The sequence below is a fragment of the Ascaphus truei genome, chromosome 20 (genome assembly GCF_040206685.1).
Source record: "Ascaphus truei isolate aAscTru1 chromosome 20, aAscTru1.hap1, whole genome shotgun sequence".
NCBI classification, from domain to species: Eukaryota; Metazoa; Chordata; class Amphibia; order Anura; family Ascaphidae; genus Ascaphus; species Ascaphus truei.
In genome coordinates, this window is record NC_134502.1 from 1858618 (window position 1) to 1884015 (window position 25398).

The window sequence follows — 25398 nt, forward strand, 5'->3', positions numbered from 1 at the left end:
TGTTTAGGGGTTAGAGCATGCAGGGAGTGTGTGTTCATTGTAGGGTGACCTCCTGACTGCAGAATATCAGGGACAGACCTGGATTAGGAGCCGGCAGATACAATGACATGTTAGCCGTGTCTCCTTTCTGCGTGGCGGTTAATGCTATTAAATGGCTCCTGCTGGCACGTTGTGTAATTCCCATTGCAATGTACCAGCGGGAGTAATAATGTCTGTTACTTCTGTATGTAATGTGGTATTCTGACACAAAGGAGACACTAATACTTAAACAATCTGTCTGTGTGTTTCAGGTGCACAGGATAGTACAACAGCAGGTACGTCGTATATTACCTACCCCCCAGTTTCCTACCCTGTGTTTTACATATTATCAGTCTCTTCTGTCAGTATTGGCTCCCTTTCTCCTCTCTCTCTTTCTAACTCTTTCAATATTTTCTCTTTGCCCTTGTACAGCTTTTTTACTATCCCTCACTCTCTCCCCGTCTCTCAACCCCCCTCTGTCTCTCTCCCCACCCCCTCTCTCCAGTTAAATTTCACTCTGGGTGCTAAATGTATTATGTGTTGCTTCCTTGAAGCAAGGTCAAAAACTAATACCATTCCGACCACTGTCGCTCCTACAGATACAACTACTGCTACAGCACCCGCTACTACTGCAGCACCCACTACAGATACAACTGTAGTACCAACTACTACTACAGAAATCACTTCTAGTACAGCTACCACTACCACTACAGCACCCACTACTACTACATCCACCACTACTACAGAACCCACTACTATTACATCCACCACTACTACTACATCCCCCACTAATACAGAACCCACTACTACTACAGCCACCACTACATCCCCCACTACTACAACACCCACCACAACTACAGAACCCACTACTACAGCCATCACTACATCCCCCACTACTACAACACCCACTACTACTACAAACCCCACCACTACTACATCCCCCACTACTACAGCCCCCACTACTTCTACAACCACCACTCCTACAACATCCCCCACTACTACAACACCCACCACTTCTACAGAACCCACTACTACTACAACCACCACTACATCCCCCAGTACTACAACACCCACCACTACTACAGCCACCACTACATCCCCCAGTACTACAACACCCACTACTACTACAAACCCCACCACTACTACATCCCCCACTACTACATCCCCCACTACTTCTACAACCACCACTACTACAACATCCCCCACCACTACAACACCCACCACTACTACAGAACCCACTACTATTACATCCACTGCTACTACTACACCCCCCACTTCTACAGAACCCACTACTACTACAACCACCACTACATCCCCCACTACTACAACACCCACCACTACTACAGCCACCACTACATCCCCCACTACTACAACACCCACTACTACTACAAACCCCACAACTACTACATCCCCCACTACTGCATCCCCCACTACTACAGCCCCCACTACTACTACAGCCACCACTACAACATCCCCCACTACTACAACACCCACCACTACTACAGCCACCACTACATCCCCCACTTCTACAGAACCCACTACTACTACAACCACCACTACATCCCCCACTACTACAACACCCACCACTACTACAGCCACCACTACATCCCCCACTACTACAACACCCACTACTACTACAAACCCCACCACTACTACATCCCCCACTACTACATCCCCCACTACTACAGCCCCCACTACTTCTACAACCACCACTACTACAACATCCCCCACTACTACAACACCCACCACTACTACAGAACCCACTACTATTACATCCACCACTACTACTACATCCCCCACTTCTACAGAACCCACTACTACTACAACCACCACTACATCCCCCACTACTACAACACCCACCACTACTACAGCCACCACTACATCCCCCACTACTACAACACCCACTACTACTACAAACCCCACAACTACAACATCCCCCACTACTGCATCCCCCACTACTACAGCCCCCACTACTACTACAGCCACCACTACAACATCCCCCACTACTACAACACCCACCACTACTACAGAACCCACTACTACTACAGCCACCACTACATCCCCCACTACTACAACACCCACTACTACTACAAACCCCACCACTACTACATCCCCCACTACTACATCCCCAACTACTACAGCCCCCACTACTACTACAACCACCACTACTACAACATCCCCCACTACTACAACACCCACCACTACTACAGAACCCACTACTATTACATCCACCACTACTACTACATCCCCCACTACTACAGAACCGACTACTACTACTACAGCCACCACTACATCCCCCACTACTACAACACCCACTACTACTACAGACCCCACAACTACTACATTCCCCACTACTACATCCCCCACTATTACAGCCCCCACTACTACTACAACCACCACTACTACAACATCCCCCACTACTACAACACCCACCACTACTACAGAACCCACTACTATTACATCCACCAATACATCCCCCACTACTACAACACCCACCACTACTACAGGGCCCACTACTATTACATCCACCACTACTACTACATCCTCCACTACTACAGAACCCACTACTACTACAACCGCCACTACATCCCCCACTACTACAATACCCACCACTACTACAGAACCAACTACTATTACTTCCACCACTACTAATACATCTCCCACTACTACAAGACCCCTCACTACTACAGAACCCACTACTACAACAGCCACCACTACAGGGACCACCACAAGTGGAAGTACCAATACAGGGACCACCACAAGTGGAAGTCAAAATACAGGAACCACCACAAGTGGAAGTACCAATACAGGAACCACCACAAGTGGAAGTACCAATACAGGGATCACCACAAGCGGAAGTACCAATACAGAGACCACCACAAGCGGAAGTACCAATACAGGGACAACCACTAGTGGAAGTACAAATACAGGGACCACCACAAGCGGAAGTACCAATACAGGGACCATCACAAGCAGAAGTACCAATACAGGGACCACCACAAGTGGAAGTACCAATACAGAGACAACCACAAGCGGAAGTACCAATACAGGGACCACTGCTAGTGGAAGTACAAATACAGGGACCACCACAAGTGGAAGTACCAATACAGGGACCACCACAAGTGGCAGTACCAATACAGGGACCACCACAAGTGGCAGTAGCAATACAGGGACCACCACAAGTGGAAGTACCAATACAGGGACCACCACAAGCGGAAGTACCAATACAGGGACCACCACAAGCGGAAGTACCAATACAGGGACAACCATAAGTGGTAGTACCAATACAGAGACCACCACAAGCGGAAGTGCCAATACAGCAACTACCACAAGTGGAAGCACCAATACAGGGACCACTACAAGTGGAAGTACCAATACAGGAACTACCACAAGTGGAAGTACCAATACAGGGACAACGACAAGTGGAATCACCAATACAGGGACCACCACAAGTGGAAGTACCAATACAGAGACCACCACAAGCGGAAGTACCAATACAGGGACCACCACAAGCGGAAGTACCAATACAGGGACCACCACAAGCGGAAGTACCAATACAGGGACCACCACAAGTGGCAGTACCAATACAGGGACCACCACAAGTGGCAGCACCAATACAGGGACCACCTCAAGCGGAATTACCAATACAGGGACAACCACAAGTGGAAGCACCAATACAGGGACCAGTACAAGTGGAAGTACCAATACAGGAACTACCACAAGTGGCAGTACCAATACAGGGACCACCACAAGTGGCAGTACCAATACAGGGACCACCACAAGCGGAAGCACCAGTACAGGGACCACCACAAGTGGCAATACCAATACAGGGACCACCACAAGTGGAAGTACCAATACAGGGACCACCACAAGTGGCAGTACCAATACAGGGACCACCACAAGCGGCAGTACCAATACAGGGACCACCTCAAGCGGAATAACCAATACAGGGACAACCACAAGTGGAAGCACCAATACAGGGACCAGTACAAGTGGAAGTACCAATACAGGAGCTACCACAAGTGGCAGTACCAATACAGGGACCACCACAAGTGGCAGTACCAATACAGGGACCACCACAAGTGGCAGTACCAATACAGGAACTACCACAAGCGGAAGTACCAATACAGGGACCACCACAAGCGGCAGAATCAATACAGAGACCACCACAAGCGGAAGTACCAATACAGGGACAACAAGTAAGTAACAAGCTTTATTTAAATGTATTCCTTGAGATTTCTTTGAATTGATATTCCGTCTTAAATGTCAGTCTGTTCTCTCACCCAAATGTGCTATTGACAGTGACATGTTTAAGGGGACATTCCCCCCCCCAGGAGAAAAGTGTACTATTGACAGTGACATGTTTAATGGGGTCACATAAGGGTGACTGATTACTCCTCGCTCTCCCTCTTCCCTTTCTCCGATTAGAAAAGTGTTGGGTAAGGGTAAGGAAAGCACTTGACTGACACACACGGTCCCATGGAGAGACCCCCAAGTTATACAATAGCTTGAGAAAGGAGCGAGTGAGGTCGGAAACGTTGCTCTGCATGTATTGGTTTGCCTCATGTTGAACAAACCTATTTCTTTTGCTACTTTGTTGAAGAGTGCTGGAGACTTATTTCACCTTATATCTCCTGGACTTGCTGGTTATTCCTGTCATTCTGCCTGCACCCCATCTGTTAAATTCATTTATTTTTTCTTTATGTGCTTTATGTGCTTCCTGGAGAATGGGTTGTAATTTCCTGGCGATGTTGCGTAGGGCTTCTAGGTGTGGGTTATATGTGACCACCGAAGGTACCCTGCCGCTTGTCTCTTTCTATCTGTATTCAAGGAGATCACTTCTTGGTATTCTTGTGGCTTTGTGGATTCTACAATACTGTGGGTATATCCACGGTTTATGAAATCTGATCTCAAAGCTGTAATCCGCTGGCCTCTGGCTGCTGTGTCGGAGCATGTCATGAAAATGCTGAATTTGGAACTGGTCAGGACTGTTTCTTTGAGCTGCTCTGAGCTTCAAAGGAACTTACTTGGAGCAGGGGGGGTTCAGCCACATAGCCAACTCAAAGGTATATTTGTGTTAAATTAATCATGACACAGTGTAATATGTCATGTGTTGTTGTTCATCTGAGGTTGTGTATACCTAATTTTAAGACCTGCTAAGGAACAGATGATTGTTAGTATGTCCTGATATGCAAAACCATACAATTCAAAGAGGGTGTACTTTCATTTTCACACAACTGTATGTATAAATGATATATATATAAATAATAATAATAGCATGTTTTTGTATAGCGCTGCTAGTTGTACGTAGCTCTTTACAGAGACATTTTGCAGACACAGTCCCTGTTTTTTGGTGCCTGAGGCACAGGGAGATAAAGTGACTTGCCCAAGGTCACAAGGAGCCGACACCGGGAATTGAACCAAGTTCCCCTGCTTCACACTCAGTGCCAGTCAGTGTCTTTACTCACTGAGCCGCTGCTTCTCCCGGGTTCCCCTGCTTCATACTCAGTGCCAGTCAGTGTCTTTACTCACTGAGCCGCTCCTTCTCCCAGGTTCCCCTGCTTCACACTCCGTGCCAGTCAGTGTCTTTACTCACTGAGCCGCTCCTTCTCCCGGGTTCCCCTGCTTCACACTCAGTGCCAGTCAGTGTCTTTGCTCACTGAGCCGCTCCTTCTCCCGGGTTCCCCTGCTTCACACTCAGTGCCAGTCAGTGTCTTTACTCACTGAGCCACTCCTTCTCCCAGAGTTCCAGTGGAGCACATCCCTTCACTGGTTGTATAACACTTTTTTATTAATTCATTTATACCTGTGACCCAGCGCCATAGATATAACGTTTTCTTCCTGTTTTATATCTGACCCGGGGGGTCAGAGTTATATCACAGGCTGCGGGTCTTCCTTTAGATTAGCGCTAGCTATTCTTTGTCTACTCACTGAGCCGCTCCTTCTCCCAGGTTCCCCTGCTTCACACTCAGTGCCAGTCAGTGTCTTTACTCACTGAGCCGCTCCTTCTCCCAGGTTCCCCTTCTTCACGCTCAGTGCCAGTCAGTGTCTTTACTCACTGAGCCGCTCCTTCTCCCAGGCTCCCCTGCTTCAAACTCTCAGTGCCAGTCAGTGTTTTTTACTCACTGAGCCACTCTCTCAATCACTGTTTTATCTGCAGCTGTAGCAGGAGGCGGCAGCACAATGATACAGAGTACCACAAGCACAACTCAAACATCGTCTGCCATTTCTGCAGGTAAGAGAGATACTCATCATCATTATACAGCGCAGCATGTTCATTATCAGTGTATAGAAACTCATCAACATTATACATAACGACGTGTTCACTATCAGTGTACTGTATAGATATTGAGAATATTTATACAGCGCAGCGTGTTCATTATCAGTATATAGAGATACTCAGCATTATTATATACTGCAGTACATACTCTCTTGCTCTCTTACAGTGCCAATATGGGGTATTATTCTTCTCGCACTGGTTGCTGCACTTGCTGTTTCTCTACTCCTGGGTGTGCTTTGCGCAGTGAGTATTTGCCCTATAAATATTACTAATCAACATAAGCAGGATTGATTAATCTTCCACGTTATATCCCAACACAGATAACCTAACATAACACATTAACCCTAATTACCTGATCTTGCCCCTAAAACTGACATAACACCCTATTCCCATCACCTATAATACCAAACCTAACAACCCTAACCTTAACACAAACCCTAACACTAATCCTTCTGCATTAGCCTAACATAATCCCTAACACTAACTCATCACACCAAACATTAATTACCAACCCCAGTACTATCCATAACCTTAACATAAACGCTGACACTAATCCTAACATTATTAGTGTAACATGAACATAATTAGCCTGACATGAACCCCAACTATAACCCAACACACTAATGATACAATATCAACCCAAAAACTAACCTTACACACTAATCATACAATATGAACCCTAACACTAACACTAACCTAACACACTAATCATACAATATAAACCCTAACACTTACCTAACACACTAAACATACAGTATTAACCCTAACACTAATCTAACACACTAATCATACAATATAAACCCTAAAACTAACACTAACCCAACACACTAATCATACAATATCAACACTAACACTAACACTAGTCCAACATACTAATCATACAATATGAACCCTAATACTAACACTAACCCAACACACTAATCATACAATATAAACCCTAACACTAACACTAACCCAACACACTAATCATATTGTATCAACCCTAACACTAACCTAACACAATAATCATACAATATGAACTCTAAAAATAACACTTACCTAGCACACTAAACGTACAGTATCAACCCTAACACTAATCTAACACACTAATCATACAATATAAACCCTAACACCAACACTAACCCAACACACTAATCATACAATATCAACACTAACACTAACACTAGTCCAACATACTAATCATACAATATGAACCCTAATACTAACACTAACCCAACACACTAATCATACAATATCAACCCTAACACTAACACTAACCCAACACACTAATCATATTGTATCAACCCTAACACTAACCTAACACAATAATCATACAATATGAACTCTAAAAATAACACTTACCTAGCACACTAAACGTACAGTATCAACCCTAACACTAATCTAACACACTAATCATACAATATAAACCCTAAAACTAACACTAACCCAACACACTAATCATACAATATCAACACTAACACTAACACTAGTCCAACATACTAATCATACAATATGAACCCTAATACTAACACTAACCCAACACACTAATCATACAATATCAACCCTAACACTAACACTAACCCAACACACTAATCATATTGTATCAACCCTAACACTAACCTAACACAATAATCATACAATATGAACTCTAAAAATAACACTTACCTAGCACACTAAACGTACAGTATCAACCCTAACACTAATCTAACACACTAATCATACAATATAAACCCTAACACCAACACTAACCCAACACACTAATCATACAATATCAACCCTAACACTAACACTAACCCAACACACTAATCATACAGTATCAACCCTAACACTAACCCAACACACTAATCATACAATATCAACCCTAACACTAACCCAACATACTAATCATACAATATCAACCCTAACACTAACCCAACACACTAATCATACAGTATCAACCCTAACACTAATCTAACACACTAATCATACAATATCAACCCTAACACTAACCCAACACACTAATCATACAATATCAACCCTAACACTAACACTAACCCAACACACTAATCATACAGTATCAACCCTAACACTAATCTAACACACTAATCATACAATATCAACCCTAACACTAACACTAACCCAACACACTAATCATACAGTATCAACCCTAAAACTAACCTAACACACTAATCATACAATATCAACCCTAACACTAACCCAACACACTAATCATACAATATCAACCCTAACACTAACACTAACCCAACACACTAATCATACAGTATCAACCCTAACACTAATCTAACACACTAATCATACAATATCAACCCTAACACTAACACTAACCCAACACACTAATCATACAATATCAATCCTAACACTAACACTAACCCAACACACTAATCATACAATATCAACCCTAACACTAACCTAACACACTAATCATACAATATGAACTCTAACACTAACACTTACCTAACACACTAAACGTACAGTATCAACCCTAACACTAATCTAACACACTAATCATACAATATAAACCCTAACACTAACACTAACCCAACACACTAATCATACAATATCAACCCTAACACTAACACTAACCCAACACACTAATCATACAGTATCAACCCTAACACTAACCTAACACACTAATCATACAATATCAACCCTAACACTAACACTAACCCAACACACTAATCATACAATATCAACCCTAACACTAACACTAACCCAACACACAAAGCATACAATATCAACCCTAACACTTACACTAACCCAACACACTAATCATACAATATCAACCCAAACACTAACACTAACCCAACACACTAAACTTACAATATAAACCCTAATACTAACCTAACACACTAAACATACAGTATAAAACACAAACAATAAATACAAATGTAAAACTACCATTAACATTTAATAAAAAAACCTCTAAACATAAGATAGCAACCATGACCCTAACAAACCCTTTACACTAATATCTGTACATTAGCTTAACATGAATCCTAACATGAACTCTGACATAACCCACTAAGCATATAATATTAGCCCTAACACTAACCCTAACCATCATACACTAACCTAATACATGAACCCTAATACTAATCCTAATACATTTTCCGTGCCACTAACCCTATAACTTTATGTAATATGAGCTCTTTCCTCTGCAGGTACTGAAGTGTGGGAGAACTGGAATGTACTCAGTAACCTATTATCCTACGTACTCCCCCCATTTGGACGGGAACATCTCTGGAAGACCCCACGCACACCATGACCCTGAGGGGGGTTCACGTCCGAGAGAAAACTTTAACAGAAGACCCTCGTCAACAAGAGACCACCATGACTTTAACAGGAGACCTTCATCAACAAGAGAGCACCATGAGATGCGCCCAAGACCTTACCTATCGGGACAAAGTCACCAATCAACCTCATAGACATACTGTAAATCCTTTATTGGATCGTCTTTTTGATGTCTCGGTTAATATCCTACTCCTACTGAGAATAGCTAGACTGTAAGCTCTGTGGGTCACAATTGGAAGCACGGACCCCCACAGCGTAGCCACGGCAGAAACAGTCTCCGGTGCCACTGATTTTGACTTTTTCTTCCCCGGCACCGGAGACAGAAAGTCTGGCTGCCTCAGTATATACTAATATATTCATAAATATTTATAGCTAGAGACGCATATTTGTACGCATCTATATATACATATACATGTATTGCATAAATATAATATTGTATGTTTTTAAATATACAGTATATATCTCTCTCTGTGTATATGTATATGTGTGTGTGTGTGTGTGTGTGTGTGTGTGTGTGTGTGTGTGTGTGTGTGTGTGTGTGTGTGTGTGTGTGTGTGTGTGTGTGTGTGTGTGTGTGTGTGTGTGTGTGTGTATATATATGTAAAAAACCATATTTATATACTGTATACATCCCATGTATTGTACAATTGTATATCATTATAACTTGCTTTGTATGAAACTTATTAATTTATTCATAACTTTATTCTTATAAATTATTGGCAACACAAAATGTATATTCCTGAGTTGTTTGAATTATTCGTTAAAAAAACGTGTGTGAAAGGGAGGCTGGCACTGCCGCTGCCGATAGTATATATGTATATATATCTTATATTCTATTATATAAATGGGATGTATGATGTAAACTCTGTCCTGATAAAATGAGACACACACCTTATAAAAGGTACAGTATATTGTATTAATGTGATTTACTATGGAGGTTCCGTCCTAAAAAACTGAGACACAACCGCATGCTATACAAGTTTTATAGTACAAATGAGATGTACGACTGATGCCCTTTCCTGTAAATTGAGACGTTGATCTTAATTATATATAAAATAGGTTAAAAGGAAGTAATGCATTGAGAGTTACCTCTCATTTTCAAGTATGTTCTGGGCACAGAGTTACGAGAGTTATGAAGTAATGAGATATGAGCCAAGAGATCCTCGATGGAAAATGTTGTCTGAGACACAGATCCACAAAATCCTATTGTATAAATGGGATATATGTATAAACACACCCACACATATATATTATCAACATCTTCCATCTTCCCTTCTTGATCCACTGTCGGATGAAGCATCCCCCCCCCTGCTCCCCATCAAAGGATCTCCCAGGTACTGTGGTTACAGCCTCTCTTCTCCACGTAGCTCAAACACTTCAGTCTTGGAGGGTACCCTTGAAATATTATTTTTTTTCTTCCTAATGCCTCATTCCCATCTTCATTCTCCCATTGATTTAATTCAATGCAGTATGTTCCCATCCACTGTGGTTTGCAGGCAAAGATAGGAGTGGATAAATCAGGCTGCAATCACCTAAAAATGCGGTGTTGTCGCCCAAAACAAAATTCTGCAATACAGTACATCAATGATGCACAACCAAAAAATCATCAGATCCGATTAAAAAGAGGCCACGTTATTAAAGGCCATACATTACGGGATTAACATGTCAGCCCGACCTACCTGCGTTAGCGACTAGTAAAGCATTGCCCAGGTAACCTAGAGGTTAACCCCCTCCCGCCAACCTTCCCAGGAGGCCTAACGACTAGCAACTTTTGAATGGTTTTTGGGATTTTTCATTGTATTGGCCATTGGGCATCGACTTGTCTTTTCAGTTGGTCATCAGCCCTTTATTGGATGTATCTCCGGGTGCCCCTGAGGATGAGAAGGATGGCCTTCACCCTAGCTAGTGTAAGTAATACATTTATTTATTTATTTAAGGTCTACATTAATTGCCAATGCGGCTATCAAAGCCCCAATTGGGGGGAGGCATTGTAGCCACAGTTGCAATCAGTGAAATTAATGGCTATTTTATAAATGTGTTAATATTATTTCATGTATTTGTTATCTTTTTTACTGCTTTTCAATGGACAACAGCCATTTTGCCACCACCTGGCTAATTTAGTTATTGCCCATTACTTTGGGGGGCGGGGGGGGGGGATAGTTGCATGTTGGGCGGGGGGTGGGGGGGGGGTTTGGTTTGAAAGAAGAGTTGACCTCTTCATTACCTTTGCGGTTACTAGACCATTGTTTTTTTTGTGTCAAGAGGTGAAATAAAGTATCTTTATAATATTAATGCTTACCATTGATAGCCACATTGGCAATCTGGTCCCCCCATTGAGAGAGCCTAAGTAGCCACTGTGACATTTAATATGTTTATGGTTAAGACATGTTTGGCCAAACGCACTATTAACCTGATTTGTCTAACAGGGCTATTGGCCATTAGTCGATGGCGGGGGGGGGGGGGTATGTCTGTTGGGCGTATGTTGGTAGGGGGTTGGATGATGGGGTAGTTTCCCAGGGGAGGGTGCTTAGGATTTCCAATTTGGTTACACAAAGGGTTCACCCCTTGGTCACCTTAGAGGTCAGTTAAGCATTGCATGAGAATAATTTACTAGCCACTGAGGTGTACAATGTTTTAAGGTTGTGTTTTTTCATTTATTTTTTGTTTAACCCCCTAATTTGGCTGTGGTATACATTGGTAACCATAGGAATCAAACGAGTTAATGTTATTTCTGTCAGAGAATTCTGTAATAATAGTTATTGCTGACGTCTATGATAGAAATAGTATTAATGTGATCGCGGCACTGTAATTGCATTAATTCCCGCATTGCAAATTCCCCCCCCATATATCGCACCATATTAACTCTGCAATCTTGATATTTCCCATCTTAAAATTGCATATTTTTATTGTTTTACCGGGTGTGATATTAACACTTAAAGAAGTTTGATGCCTCCAGGCCATTGAGTTTATTCTTCGACTTCCTCCAGTTCTATTCCATCGATTTCGACATTTGTAGACTTGACACATTTCTTGAACATCACTTTGGTCTTGTTGGGATTCAAATGGAGGCCTACTTTCTTACGTCTGTGAGTTCTCCAACACATATATACGTACACCATTGCATATTTGTAGCCCTAAAATACACAGAGAAGACACCTGCTCTACCTATGATGACCAGAGGTCATTGAACAAGTGCACTAGGGAAGGTAATTAGACCCCAAAACAGAAGTATCCGGATAGAGCAAAGACACTCCGAGCGGACAAGGTCCCTGTGGCATGCACTAAATGCTTGTAGGGGAAAACAAATACCCTGTGTGTAACTGTCACACATGAGAAAATTGGTGATATGAAAAGAGGTCCAAATAGTAGCTTGAATATGATAATATTAAAATCAAATTTAATAGATATACATTAAAAGGACGAGGACCAAACACTGAGAATATTGAGAATGTCTAAAAATATATTAAACTGATAAAGCACTGTAATGCTAAATACCTATAACAAGCACTGCCAATGTGTGCCTATATATAGGGCAGTCACGCTAGCCCAAATGGCTAAGGGTAGTGTAACCCAAGCTAAACCAACAAGCAGCAAACAATGTCAGTGTATGACTAATGGGACTAGAGCATGGTATGCTCATAAAACTTCTCCCGCTTGACCCTTACCCTCAATAACATACCCCTGCACACAGGGGGAGGGAGAGGGTGAGGAACAGAGCTGGGTAGAGGTCCCTGTAGACTAGACTGGGCTGGCCCTGCGGGGGTATAAATAAACACAGAGGGGTTACTCCTGAGTGCACTTTCAATCAGTGCCAATGGCATACAGATTGTCGTTGCTTAATTGTGTAGCCTAGTGTCGAAACAGCAGATTCTAAGGCACCTTATGTGGAATGGAATATGGTGCCAGGCCTCAGTTATTTGCCATCTATTGTACTAGAGTGCCAGCCACATACTGAATTGAAATACTTTATTTTTAAATAGCTAGAAGTTACCAAACTGCAGTACGTGATTCTAAGGCACCTTATGTGGAAGGCAATATGGGTATTCAGGATAACAGCTCTAGCAGTGTGAGCAAAACCAGCTAATGGCTAGCACCACTGTCACCGTATACTTAGTTTTGAGCTCTACTTCTCATTAAGTGTTTGTACAATTATTACTTTGTGCCTGCAATTCTTTCAAGGTCATAATCAATAAAATAGACATCCCTGGGAGGGGAGGCATGCTGTTAGTAGCCAGTGAACGCTGCTAGATGTCAGCTGGTTTACCTCACACTGCAAGAGTCTTGTGCTATTAATGCCAGAGCTTGTTCGGCATTCATTCATGTTTTTAAATGTGTCAAGAATGGCGTTCCAATGGTGTTCCTCTGGTCTTGGCACTGCTGGCAGCAGTAACTGGCAGAGCAGCAGCTGACGCTGGTGTCAGTGGTGGAGGTGAACCTGGCTTCTCCCTAGAACTGGACAGTTTCATTAACATTCTCCATAATACAATGCTTCTCCACATTAGCAGTTCTAGTTTCAGCACCAGTACTAGTAGCCTTGGAGTAAGGCTGACCTGAACTACCAGTTTCCCATTTAAAATTGCAACACTGAGGGAGGTTCATTGTCTACTATAAAGAGACGAGGATGGGGGAGGCCAAGGAGGTTTGGATTCAGTGACCAAGTCATTGTACTTCCGCTTATACTTGTTTTGAGACGAAAGGCGCACCACCTTTTACTCATTTAACTTTTTTCGATTCCTAATCACCACACCCAACACATCCACCACGACCAAAACTGTGTCCACCTCTTCTCGCCCTAACTCTACGTCTACTTTCGTAGCGTTGATTCCAACCCATAAACCGGTACCATTAGACACGTTGTTGTTATTATTTGTTAACTTTACTTGTTATGTTAGATGTGCTGCTTCTTACATAGTTACATAGTAGATGAGGTTGAAAAAAGACTGTATGCCGTAAATCCATCAATTCATCCTATGCTTAATTTAGACGAGAGATACTTTATCCTATATCCGTACTTACAGAATATTGATTCAGAGGAAGGCAAACAAAAACCACAGTGAAATATCATCCAATGCTGTCTCACAAGTGGAAAAATAAATTCCTTCCTGACTCCAAGAATTGGCAATCGGTTTAATCCCTGGATAAATATCCTTCCCATGTTTACTTTTTTGGTATATCCCTGTATACCTTTCCTTTCTAAAAAGATGTTCAACCTTTATTTGAACAAATCTATTGTATCTGCCATCACCGCCTCCATGGGTAATTAATTCCACATTGTAACTGCCCTTACTGTAAAGAACCCTTTCCTTTGTTGCTGGTGAAATCTTCTTCCCTCCAATATTAAGGTGTATGACCCTGTGTCCTTTGTACTGCCCTCGGTATGAATTGTTATTTTGGAAGCTCCTTTTGATGTCCCTGAATATATTTGTATATACAGCTCAACCCCGTTATAGCGCGGTCCTCGAGGGCCACCCGATCCGACTGCGCTATAACCGGGGTCGCAACATTCCCCCAGCAGCCGCACTTCCCCCCAGCAGCAGCCCCACACCAATCCCCCCCAGCAGCAGCCCCACACCAACCCCCCCCAGCAGCAGCCCCGCACCAATCCCCCCCAGCAGCAGCCCCGCACCAATCTCCCCAAGCAGCAGCCCCACACCAACCCCCCCCCAGCAGAAGCCCCACACCATTCCCCCCCAGCAGAAAACCCACACCAATCCCCCCAGCAGCAGCCCCACACCCCCCCCCCCAGCAGAAGCCCCACACCAATCCCCCCCAGCAGCAGCCCCACACCAATCCCCCCCAGCAGCAGCCCCACACCGATCTCCCCCAGCAGCAGCCCCACACCAATCTCCCCCAGCAGAAGCCCCACACCAATCCCCCCCAGCAGCAGCCCCGCACCAATCTCACCCAGCAGCAGCCCCACACCGATCCCCCCCAGCAGCAGCCCCACACCAATCTCCCCCAGCAGCAGCCCCACACCAATCTCCCCCAGCAGCAGCCCCGCACCGATATCCCCCAGCAGCAGCCCCGCACCGATCCTCCCAGCAGCAGCCCGTACCAATCCCCACCAGCAGCAGCCCCACACCAATCCCCCCCAACAGCAGCCCCACACCAATCCCCCCCAGCAGCAGCCCCACACCAATCCCCCCCAGCAGCAGCCCCACACCAATCCATCCCAGCAGCAGCCCCACACCAATCCTCCCCAGCAGCAGCCCCGCACCAATCTCCCCCAGCAGCAGCCCCGCACCAATCCCCCCCAGCAGCAGCCCCACACCAATCCCCCCCAGCAGCAGCCCCACACCAATCCATCCCAGCAGCAGCCCCACACCAATCCTCCCCAGCAGCAGCCCCGCACCAATCTCCCCCAGCAGCAGCCCCGCACCGATCTCCCCCAGCAGCAGCCCCGCACCGATCCTCCCAGCAGCAGCCCGTACCAATCCCCACCAGCAGCAGCCCCACACCAATCCCCCCCAACAGCAGCCCCACACCAATCCCCCCCAGCAGCAGCCCCACACCAGTCCCCCCCAGCAGCAGCCCCACACCAATCCATCCCAGCAGCAGCCCCACACCAATCCTCCTCAGCAGAAGCCCCGCACCAATCTCCCCCAGCAGCAGCCCCGCACCAATCCCCCCCAGCAGCAGCCCCACACCAATCCCCCCCAGCAGCAGCCCCACACCAATCCATCCCAGCAGCAGCCCCACACCAATCCTCCCCAGCAGCAGCCCCGCACAAATCTCCCCCAGCAGCAGCCCCACACCAATCCCCCCCAGCAGCAGCCCTGCACCAATCTCCCTCAGCAGCAGCCCCACACCAATCCCCCCCAGCAGCAGCCCCACACCAATCTCCCCCAGCAGCAGCCCCACACCAATCCCCCCCAGCAGCAGCCCCACACCAATCCCCCCCAGCAGCAGCCCCACACCAATCCCCCCCAGAAGCAGCCCCGCACCAATCTCCCCCAGCAGCAGCCCCACACCAATCTCCCCCAGCAGCAGCCCCACACCAATCCCCCCCAGCAGCAGCCCCGCACCAATCAAGTTTGCGCTTTTGTTTCTCTGCCATCTTGCGGCCAGCACGCTCAGACTCCAGGTCCTTCCTCAGGTTCAGCTTCTTTGGTGTTGAGTCGCAATTTCACATCTCCTAGCAGACTCAGAGCAAGGCTTCAATCTGTCTCTTTTCCACTCTTTCTGATCTGCAGCTGCCGGTGCTCCTCCCGGACCTTGTCCAGCTCCAGCTGCAGCCAGACCCTCATCAGCTGTGTGGTCCAGCAGCTCACGGGTATCGGCCATCTCGGGTTCATAGCGCAATGTCAGGCAAGCCACCTGACTGACGGACACCTCCTCCCTCTCGGAGAGCTATATCTTGTGCTCAGCAATCTGCATCTGCAGTTCTTCAGTTTGATCCTGCAAGTCCCCTCTCAGGGCATTCCCCTCTTCCCGGTGCCTGCTCAGGGTTTGCATCAGCGCCTCCTTCCTCTTTTGGAGCTCTGCAGTTTTTGTCGTTAGGATCATCGCTGCTTCTGTTTTCCAGGCCTCTTTCTCCTTGGCGTACTGACTCATGGGGATGGAGCTGCCTCTCTGCTTCTACAGCTCTTTCTCCAGTTTCTGGACCTTCTCCCGCTCCCTCTCATACAGAGTCACCTGGCATCTAAGCTCCTCCTTCAGCTCCTCATATTGCTCTGTGGGGACATACTGGGTACTCAGCCATTCCTGTAACACTTGTACTTGGTTATTTGCCTGGTCACTTGCTTCCTGTAGGACTCGCTGCTTCTCCTTGGCCGCTTGCAGACTTGCACGTAGCTCTTGCAGCTGGCTCTGCCGTAGGTGCGCTGCTTGTGTGTGCTGCTCCAGGGAGACACGTTGCATCCTCTCTGCATTCTGCAGTGCTTCCTGCACCTCTAACTTCTCCTGGATCAATTGCTTCTTCACTTTTTTTGATTGGTGAAGCTTCTTATCACCTTCACTGATCTGGTCAGTCAGGTCTGAATTTTTCTGTCCCAGACTTGTATTTGCCTCTTTTTACTGTTTCTAAACGAATCAGGATCTCTTCCTCAGAAACCTTCAATTCACAGACCTCAGTGCTGTGAGCGTAGACCTCATGGCTTGAAAGTTCCAGCTCTGTTTTGAGCGCGTGAGCCTCTTGCTGAGAAACTTCTAAATCTGTGATGACGTTTTGCACATCTTTCTGGGACATCTCATAGTATAGTTTTCCAGTCAGCACTTGTTTTCTCTGATTCGCTCGGCTCTCTGTATATGGCGGTAGCGGTAGCCTTTGTCATCTCTAGGCTGGTCGTCATTCCCGTGACTATTGCGCCAAATGCTTTGGGCTGTAGCTCATCTCTAGTCTTTTCTGACCTGCGCCTTCCTGAACACACAGGGTATAATTTTTCTGGAGGTCCTGCTGAAAATGGAGACTGTCCTCTTCGCGGGGCCTCATTGCAGGAGTCATCATCATCATTGTCATCATCATCATCCAGCCTGAAGGGAGAGTCTTTGGTATGATTCAGCTTTCCACACTATAAACATCTCTGGTGCAGTTCCTTTTGTGGGACCACACCGGGATAGTCATTCCTGAAAGGACATTGTTTTGTGTGGCCAGACACATTACACATAAAACACATTGTATCCTCCATTTTCTACCTTCGGGTGTATTCTTCACCTTGACCTATTGGATGCGCTATTTCCTCAATTCTTCGTATCAGACGGGACAGACTTTATGCTCAGCAATTGCCAGCTACAACTTTCACTTTCTTCAGAAAAAAATGTGTTTTTTCTGCTTGAGTGCAGCACCTTTTGGACTGCCCACATTCAACTCCACCATATTCTGATGCCCACACCACGTTGCAGTCTCTTTTATCCCAATGTAAGGCCGGAAACACTGTATTTTCTAAGCAGGGGTTTATTTACAGGGATTAAATCATATACCAACAGGCCCACCGTCCCTTTAAGAAAACCAAACAATAAAATAAACTCCTATTCCCTTTAGGGAAAGCTAACTACACCGTAGCTTTCGCCCTCAATAACTGCATGGCCAGCTAAGCTGGTTCCCACGCCAAAACATGCCCTAGCATATGTAACAATGTAACACAGTCATTTCATACAAGAGTAAGGGTTTTGTTTATTTTAGTCCTTATGAAGAAGATATCCCTGCTTCAGCACGATCTTGCGTCCTTTCCTTCTTAGGGGAACTCGGCCCCACCTGAGCCCAGAGAAACTCTCCTCTGTAGGCACTATTCAACCAGCTTCCGCAGCTTGGGAGCACTTCTATCTCCACCCTTCTCTGGGGAAAACAGCCTCTCTCCGTGCATGGCAGCTTTCAGTCTTTTAAAACACTTCCTCATTTCACTGAGGAGCCCAGCCCCTGATTAATCAGATTTCAGCTGCTGATCTTTCTCTGAGGAGATTAACTCTATCTAGACTGGAAAACACACCTACTTCCGTCTGTGTCTTTCTTATATTGATGCTATTTACATTAATAGTTGCCACTTTCAGTGGAGCGAGGCACTTTGGCATACATTTGCCACAAAAAGGTGACGTCACAGGCCCTATAAAAGCCTGTGCAGCCTCATTTGATGCCAAGAAGCCGAGGAGTGAGGACCTCCTCCCCAATAGGATTACAACAAGGTTGCAGATGAAGATGGATGAAGATACAGAAGAAGAAAGAAGAACCCCAAATGGATTACAATTAACAGATGAAGATAAAGAAAGAAGAAAAGTACTTTGGACTTTACCTGTGGCCCATTGCTGTTTTGGATTGTGGATTTTGTTCGAGAGCTTGCAGAGACCCCTGGAATTGGAGGGTGAAGACATCTAAAGGTAAGAAAAAAACAACGAATATATGTTATTTTTATTTTACAGGTTTTTTCATTGTATTTTTATTGTTATTGTCATTTTTTTATTTCCCTTTAATTGCAAATGTATTTATTTATGACCCTTTAGGGTCCTGGGACCTCTTCTCTTTTCTCTGTACACACTCTCTCTAGGTGACCTAATAACATCTTTTGGGTTTAATTATCACCTCTATGCCGACGACACACAAATATACTTTTCAACACCTGACCTTACACCTGCTGTACAAACCAAAGTTTCTGAATGTCTCTCTGCTATATCATCCTGGATGGCCCTCCGACGCCTTAAACTCAACATGGCTAAAACAGAGCTCCTCATACTTCCTCCCAAACCTGGCCCTACTACCTCCTTCCACATTACTGTTGGAACTACAATCATTCACCCAGTAGCCCAAGCATGCTGCCTAGGGGTCACACTCGACTCCTCTCTCACATTCGCCCCTCACATTCAAAACATTTCTAAAACTTGTCGCTTTTTCCTCCGCAATATAACTAAGATACGCCCTTTCCTCTGTTGTTCGACTGCTAAAACTCTGACTCAGGCCCTCATTCTCTCCCGTCTTGATTACTGTAACCTCCTGCTGTCTGGCCTTCCTGCCTCTCACCTGTCTCCCCTACAATCTATCCTAAATGCTGCTGCCAGAATCACTCTACTCTTTCCTAGATCTGTCTCAGCATCTCCCCTCATGAAATCCCTCTCCTGGCTTCCGATCAAATCCCGCATCTCACACTCCATTCTTCTCCTCACTTTTAAAGCTTTACACTCTTCTGCTCCTCCTTACATCTCAGCCCTAATTTCTCGCTATGCACCATCCCGACTCTTGCGTTCTGCTCAAGGATGTCTACTTTCTACCCCCTTTGTATCTAAAGCCCTCTCCCGCCTTAAACTTTTTTCACTGACTGCCCCACACCTCTGGAATGCCCTTCCCCTCAGTACCCGACTAGCACCCTCTCTATCCACCTTTAAGACCCACCTTAAGACACACTTGCTTAAAGAAGCATATGAATAGCACTGTGGATATTCTGAACACAGGATACATAAAGATTGGCCCCCTGCAGACGCACTTACCAGAACTCCCTCCTACTGTCTCTGTACGTTCTCCCTACCTACCAATTAGAATGTAAGCTCCTCAGGGCAGGGACTCCTCTTCCGAAATGTTACTTTTATGTCTAAAGCACTTATTCCCATGATCTGTTATTTATATTATCTGTTATTTATTTGATTACCACATGTATTACTACTGTGAAGCGCTATGTACACTAATGGCGCTATATAAATAAAGACATACAATACAATACAATACAATACATACAGTGACAAGTTGTTCTTGGCAAATGCTTGCTTTTACAGTATGTATTTTAAATATAGTTTGGTTACTCCTGACGAAGCACGGGTTGCGAAACGCGTAGAGGTCACGAGAGTTTGCTCTGCGTATTCACCCATTGGCTGGAAGGGAACTACCAGGAAGCGCCAGCAGAGGTGAGATCTGCAGTGTGTTCGCGGTGTCCGGACTTTTTCGCGTTCGCACAAGTCACCTGCTGGAGCTTGTGGTTAGTGTCCATTCCCCTCATTGTGGTTTTTAACCGAGTTTTTCTTAGTAATTCCACTGTGACAGTATCTTTAGATTTTCTTGGCTGTTCGTGTTTGGCTGCTATGCTCTGACAAAGCTAACACTGGGTCTTTTACCCTACAGTGGGATTGTTTATATGTTTATATACTTATGTAAAGTGTTATAGGGTTTTCATTTTATTTTATTTTATTATCGTGAATATTATTTACTGTGACGTCTTTTGTGTTCTATTGACCAGATATTTATTGTATTAAAATTATTTTATATCTAATCCGTGGTGCGCTTTGTGTGCATTGTTTTTTTGTCATTTTGGGAGCTCCATTTGGAGTTCTCATTTATAGGAGTGTTTGTGGAGTGGCTCCTCACTCGCAGCTGCAAATGGATTACTTCAATTGATTTTATTTACAGCTCGAGCACAGAAACCTAAATGTTTGCCTGGTGTTTATTTGGAGCTTTCTTTTATTTATTGATGGTTTTGTTTTTGGTGTTTTATTTGTTAATTCTGTTGTTTATTTGGTATTTGCTTAATTGATTGTTGGTCATTTTGTTGTGTTTACTTGTGTATTGTTGTTTATTTGGTGAGTGTTTTGATTGCATTGGATATTGTTGTTGGTTGTTTATTTTTTAGGTGGACCATTGACTGCCATAGTGTGAAATCATGCCCATATTATATGGGCATGATGTGCCCACTGTGCCAATCAATTGGTTTATTAGCATTAGTAATGTGTTGATTTTTCTATGTAATGTGGTATATTTTGGGCCTTTTTTTTAGCTTCACCATTTATTGCTATAGTGGAAAATCATGCCCATATTATATGAGCATGAAGTACCCACTGTACCAATGAATGGGTGGGGGTAGTTGCCTGGGGAGAAAGGTTATGCCCTTAATTACTATAGCAGTTACAAACCACTAAGGTGATTAGGGGTTAGGGGCCATTAGATTGTATTTTTTATTGCATTGTTTCTGGCAACGGCTGGCAGATGTATGTGAAAGTTTTATTTACTTTATTCCTGCTGGTTAATGTTTTATTTTAAATGGGCAAATGCACCATTATCCATATCTGGATAAGAGTATTTTTGCCCATTAATGTACTGTGTGTTAAGTGGGGGGGGGCGAGGGGGGTGTATTTATTCCAAAGTATTGGACATTTCTTTTTGAGGCACAGGATTGGCACCGCTGACCAACAGGGAGAGCCGCAGGGACCACCCGAAGGCCCCCGGACACCTGCAGGGACCACCCGAGGACTCACGAACACTCATGGGAACTACCCGAGGACCCCCCAGAGCCCTGTGGGTTCCACCCGGGGACCCCTGAGGGGCTCCTAGTGACCCGCCGGGACCACCCAAGGGCCCCTGGAAACTCATGGGGACCACCCGAGGGCCCCTGGACACCCACGGGTCTACCCACTCTATAAACCATTTATCGCACTAAAAACCACTTATCACTGCTTTAAGCATAGGCCCCTATGTCATTGTCACTGAGTAGAATTTTCTGTGTTTGGTACAAAACTCAGATTGCTCCTGTGTTCTCCATCTGACCCCCTTTGGGCTGGAGACCCAGAGACTTTAAAACCTCTTCTACAGGTGTAAGTTGAAGACTTTCTGATGTCTCTGCTTTATTCACTTTATCACTATGAGATGCTGTATTCTGTACATTAAACACTTCCTTCTGCCTATAATGGTTGTGCTCGGCTTCTGGGCAATCTTTAAAGGAATGTCCACATTTATAGCACAGGTTGCAGAGGGGGGTAGGGAGCTGGCTCAGCCGCTTCTGTTGGTTTTGCTGCTGTTCCTGCTTCACCTAAGGAGTTTGCCTTTGCCGCTCCTGTTTCTGCTAAGGGCTTTGATGCTGCTTCAGGCTGTATGGATTTCTCTCCCATTTTAGGAATCTCCATTTCTTGTGCTTCAACCCCCTCTACTGGTTCAGCGTTCTCCACTGCTTCAGCCATTTCTATCTCAGACACTTCTTCCTGTGCTTGGGCTCTTTGCTGCTCTGTCTCAGGTGTATTGCCAGCATTATTCAGGCTCTAAGCTTGGGCTGTTCGCAGTGTGTCTGCCTTGGGTGTGGCTGCTAATTCCTGCACCTTTCTGCTCCACTCAGCTGTTTGCAGGGTCTCTGTCTCAGGTACTGCTGCATGCAGGGTATTTGTCTCAGGTGCAGCTGTTTGCGGTGTCTCTGTCTCAGGTGCTGCTGCATGCAGGGTCTCTGTCTCAGGCACAGCTGTTTGCGGGGTCTCTGTCTCAGGTGTAGCATGGCGTCCGCAGAAATGTTTTCAGGGGGGGGGCATAATTTTAACTAGACAGAGAGAGAGAGTGGGTGACGGGGTGGGTGACTGACACTTGGGTGGGTGGGTGACTGACTGACTCGTGTGTGACAGGGAGGGAGAGGGAGACAGCGCCAGACAGCGCCACAGCGCCACACACACACAAGACAGCCACATACACACACCAGACACACCAGACAGCCACACACTCACACCAGACAGCCACACACACACACACACACACACGACACACCAGACAGCCACACACACACACACACACACACACTCCAGACAGCCACAAACACACACACACACACACACACACACACAGACAGCCACACACACACACACACCAGACAGCCACACACAGCCACACACTACACACACACACACAGCCACACACACACCAGACACACACACACACACACACACACACACACACACACACACACACACACACACACACACACACACACACACACACACACACACACACACACACACACACACACACACACACACACACACACACACACCAGACAGCCACACACACCAGACAGACACACACACACAGCCTCAGACACACACAGCCTCAGACACACCCACACCCACACACAGCCTCAGACACACACACACACACACACAGAGCCTCAGACACACCCACACACACCCTCAGACACACTCACACACAGCCTCAGACACACACACACAGCCTCAGACACACACTCACACACACCCTCAGACACACTCACACACAGCCTCAGACACACACACACAGCCTCAGACACACACTCACACACACCCTCAGACACACTCACACACAGCCTCAGACACACACACACAGCCTCAGACACACACTCACACACACACACACACACACACACACACACACACACACACACACACACACACACACACACACACACACACACACACACACACACACACACACACACACACAGCCTCAGACACACACACACAGCCTCAGACACACATACACACAGCCTCAGACACACACACACAGCCTCAGACACACGCACACACACACACACACACACACACACAGCCTCAGACACACACAGCCTCAGACACACACACACACACACACACACACACACACACACACACACACACACACACACACACACACACACACACACACAGCCTCAGACACACACACACACACACACACACACACACACACTCAGCCTCAGACACACACACACAGCCTCAGACACACACACACACACACACACACACAGCCTCAGACACACACACCTCAGACAGACAGACAGACAGACACACACACACACACACACACACATACACACACACACACACACACACACGCCTCAGACAGACACACACACCTCAGACAGACACACACACACAGCCTCACACACACACACACACACACACACACACACACACACACACACACACACACACACACACACACACACACACAGCCTCAGACACACACACACAGCCTCAGACACACACACACACACACACACACAGCCTCAGACACACACACACACACGCCTCAGACAGACACACACACAGCCTCAGACACACACACACACACACACACACACACAGCCTCAGACACACACACACGCCTCAGACAGACACACACACACACACACACACACGCCTCAGACAGACACACACACACAGCCTCAGACACACACACACACACACACACACACACACACACACACACACACACACACACACACACACACACACACACACAGCCTCAGACACACACACAGAGACAGACACACACACACACACACAGCCTCAGACACACACACACACACAGCCTCAGACACACACACACACGCCTCAGACAGACACACACACACACACACGCCTCAGACACACACACACACACACACACACAGCCTCAGACACACACACACACACAGCCTCAGACACACACACACACACACGCCTCAGACAGACACACACACGCCTCAGACAGACACACACACACACACACACACAGCCTCAGACACACACACACACACGCCTCAGACAGACACACACACACACACACAGCCTCAGACACACACACACACACACACACAGCCTCAGACACACACACACACACGCCTCAGACAGACACACACACGCCTCAGACAGAC

The 25398-nt window shown here is 45.8% G+C and overlaps 1 protein-coding gene across 1 annotated transcript in view; it reads left to right on the plus strand.

Moving 5' to 3' along the window:
* The first annotated feature begins 553 nt into the window (after nucleotides 1-553).
* The window catches only part of LOC142471443 (uncharacterized), an 81767-nt gene continuing 56922 nt past the window's right edge, over nucleotides 554-25398 (plus strand). Inside the window, exons 1-3 of the mRNA XM_075578246.1 lie at nucleotides 554-2966; nucleotides 6179-6253; nucleotides 18005-18058. Coding sequence (XP_075434361.1) covers nucleotides 554-2966; nucleotides 6179-6253; nucleotides 18005-18058 — 2542 coding nt within the window. The remainder of the gene's footprint in view (nucleotides 2967-6178; nucleotides 6254-18004; nucleotides 18059-25398) is intronic.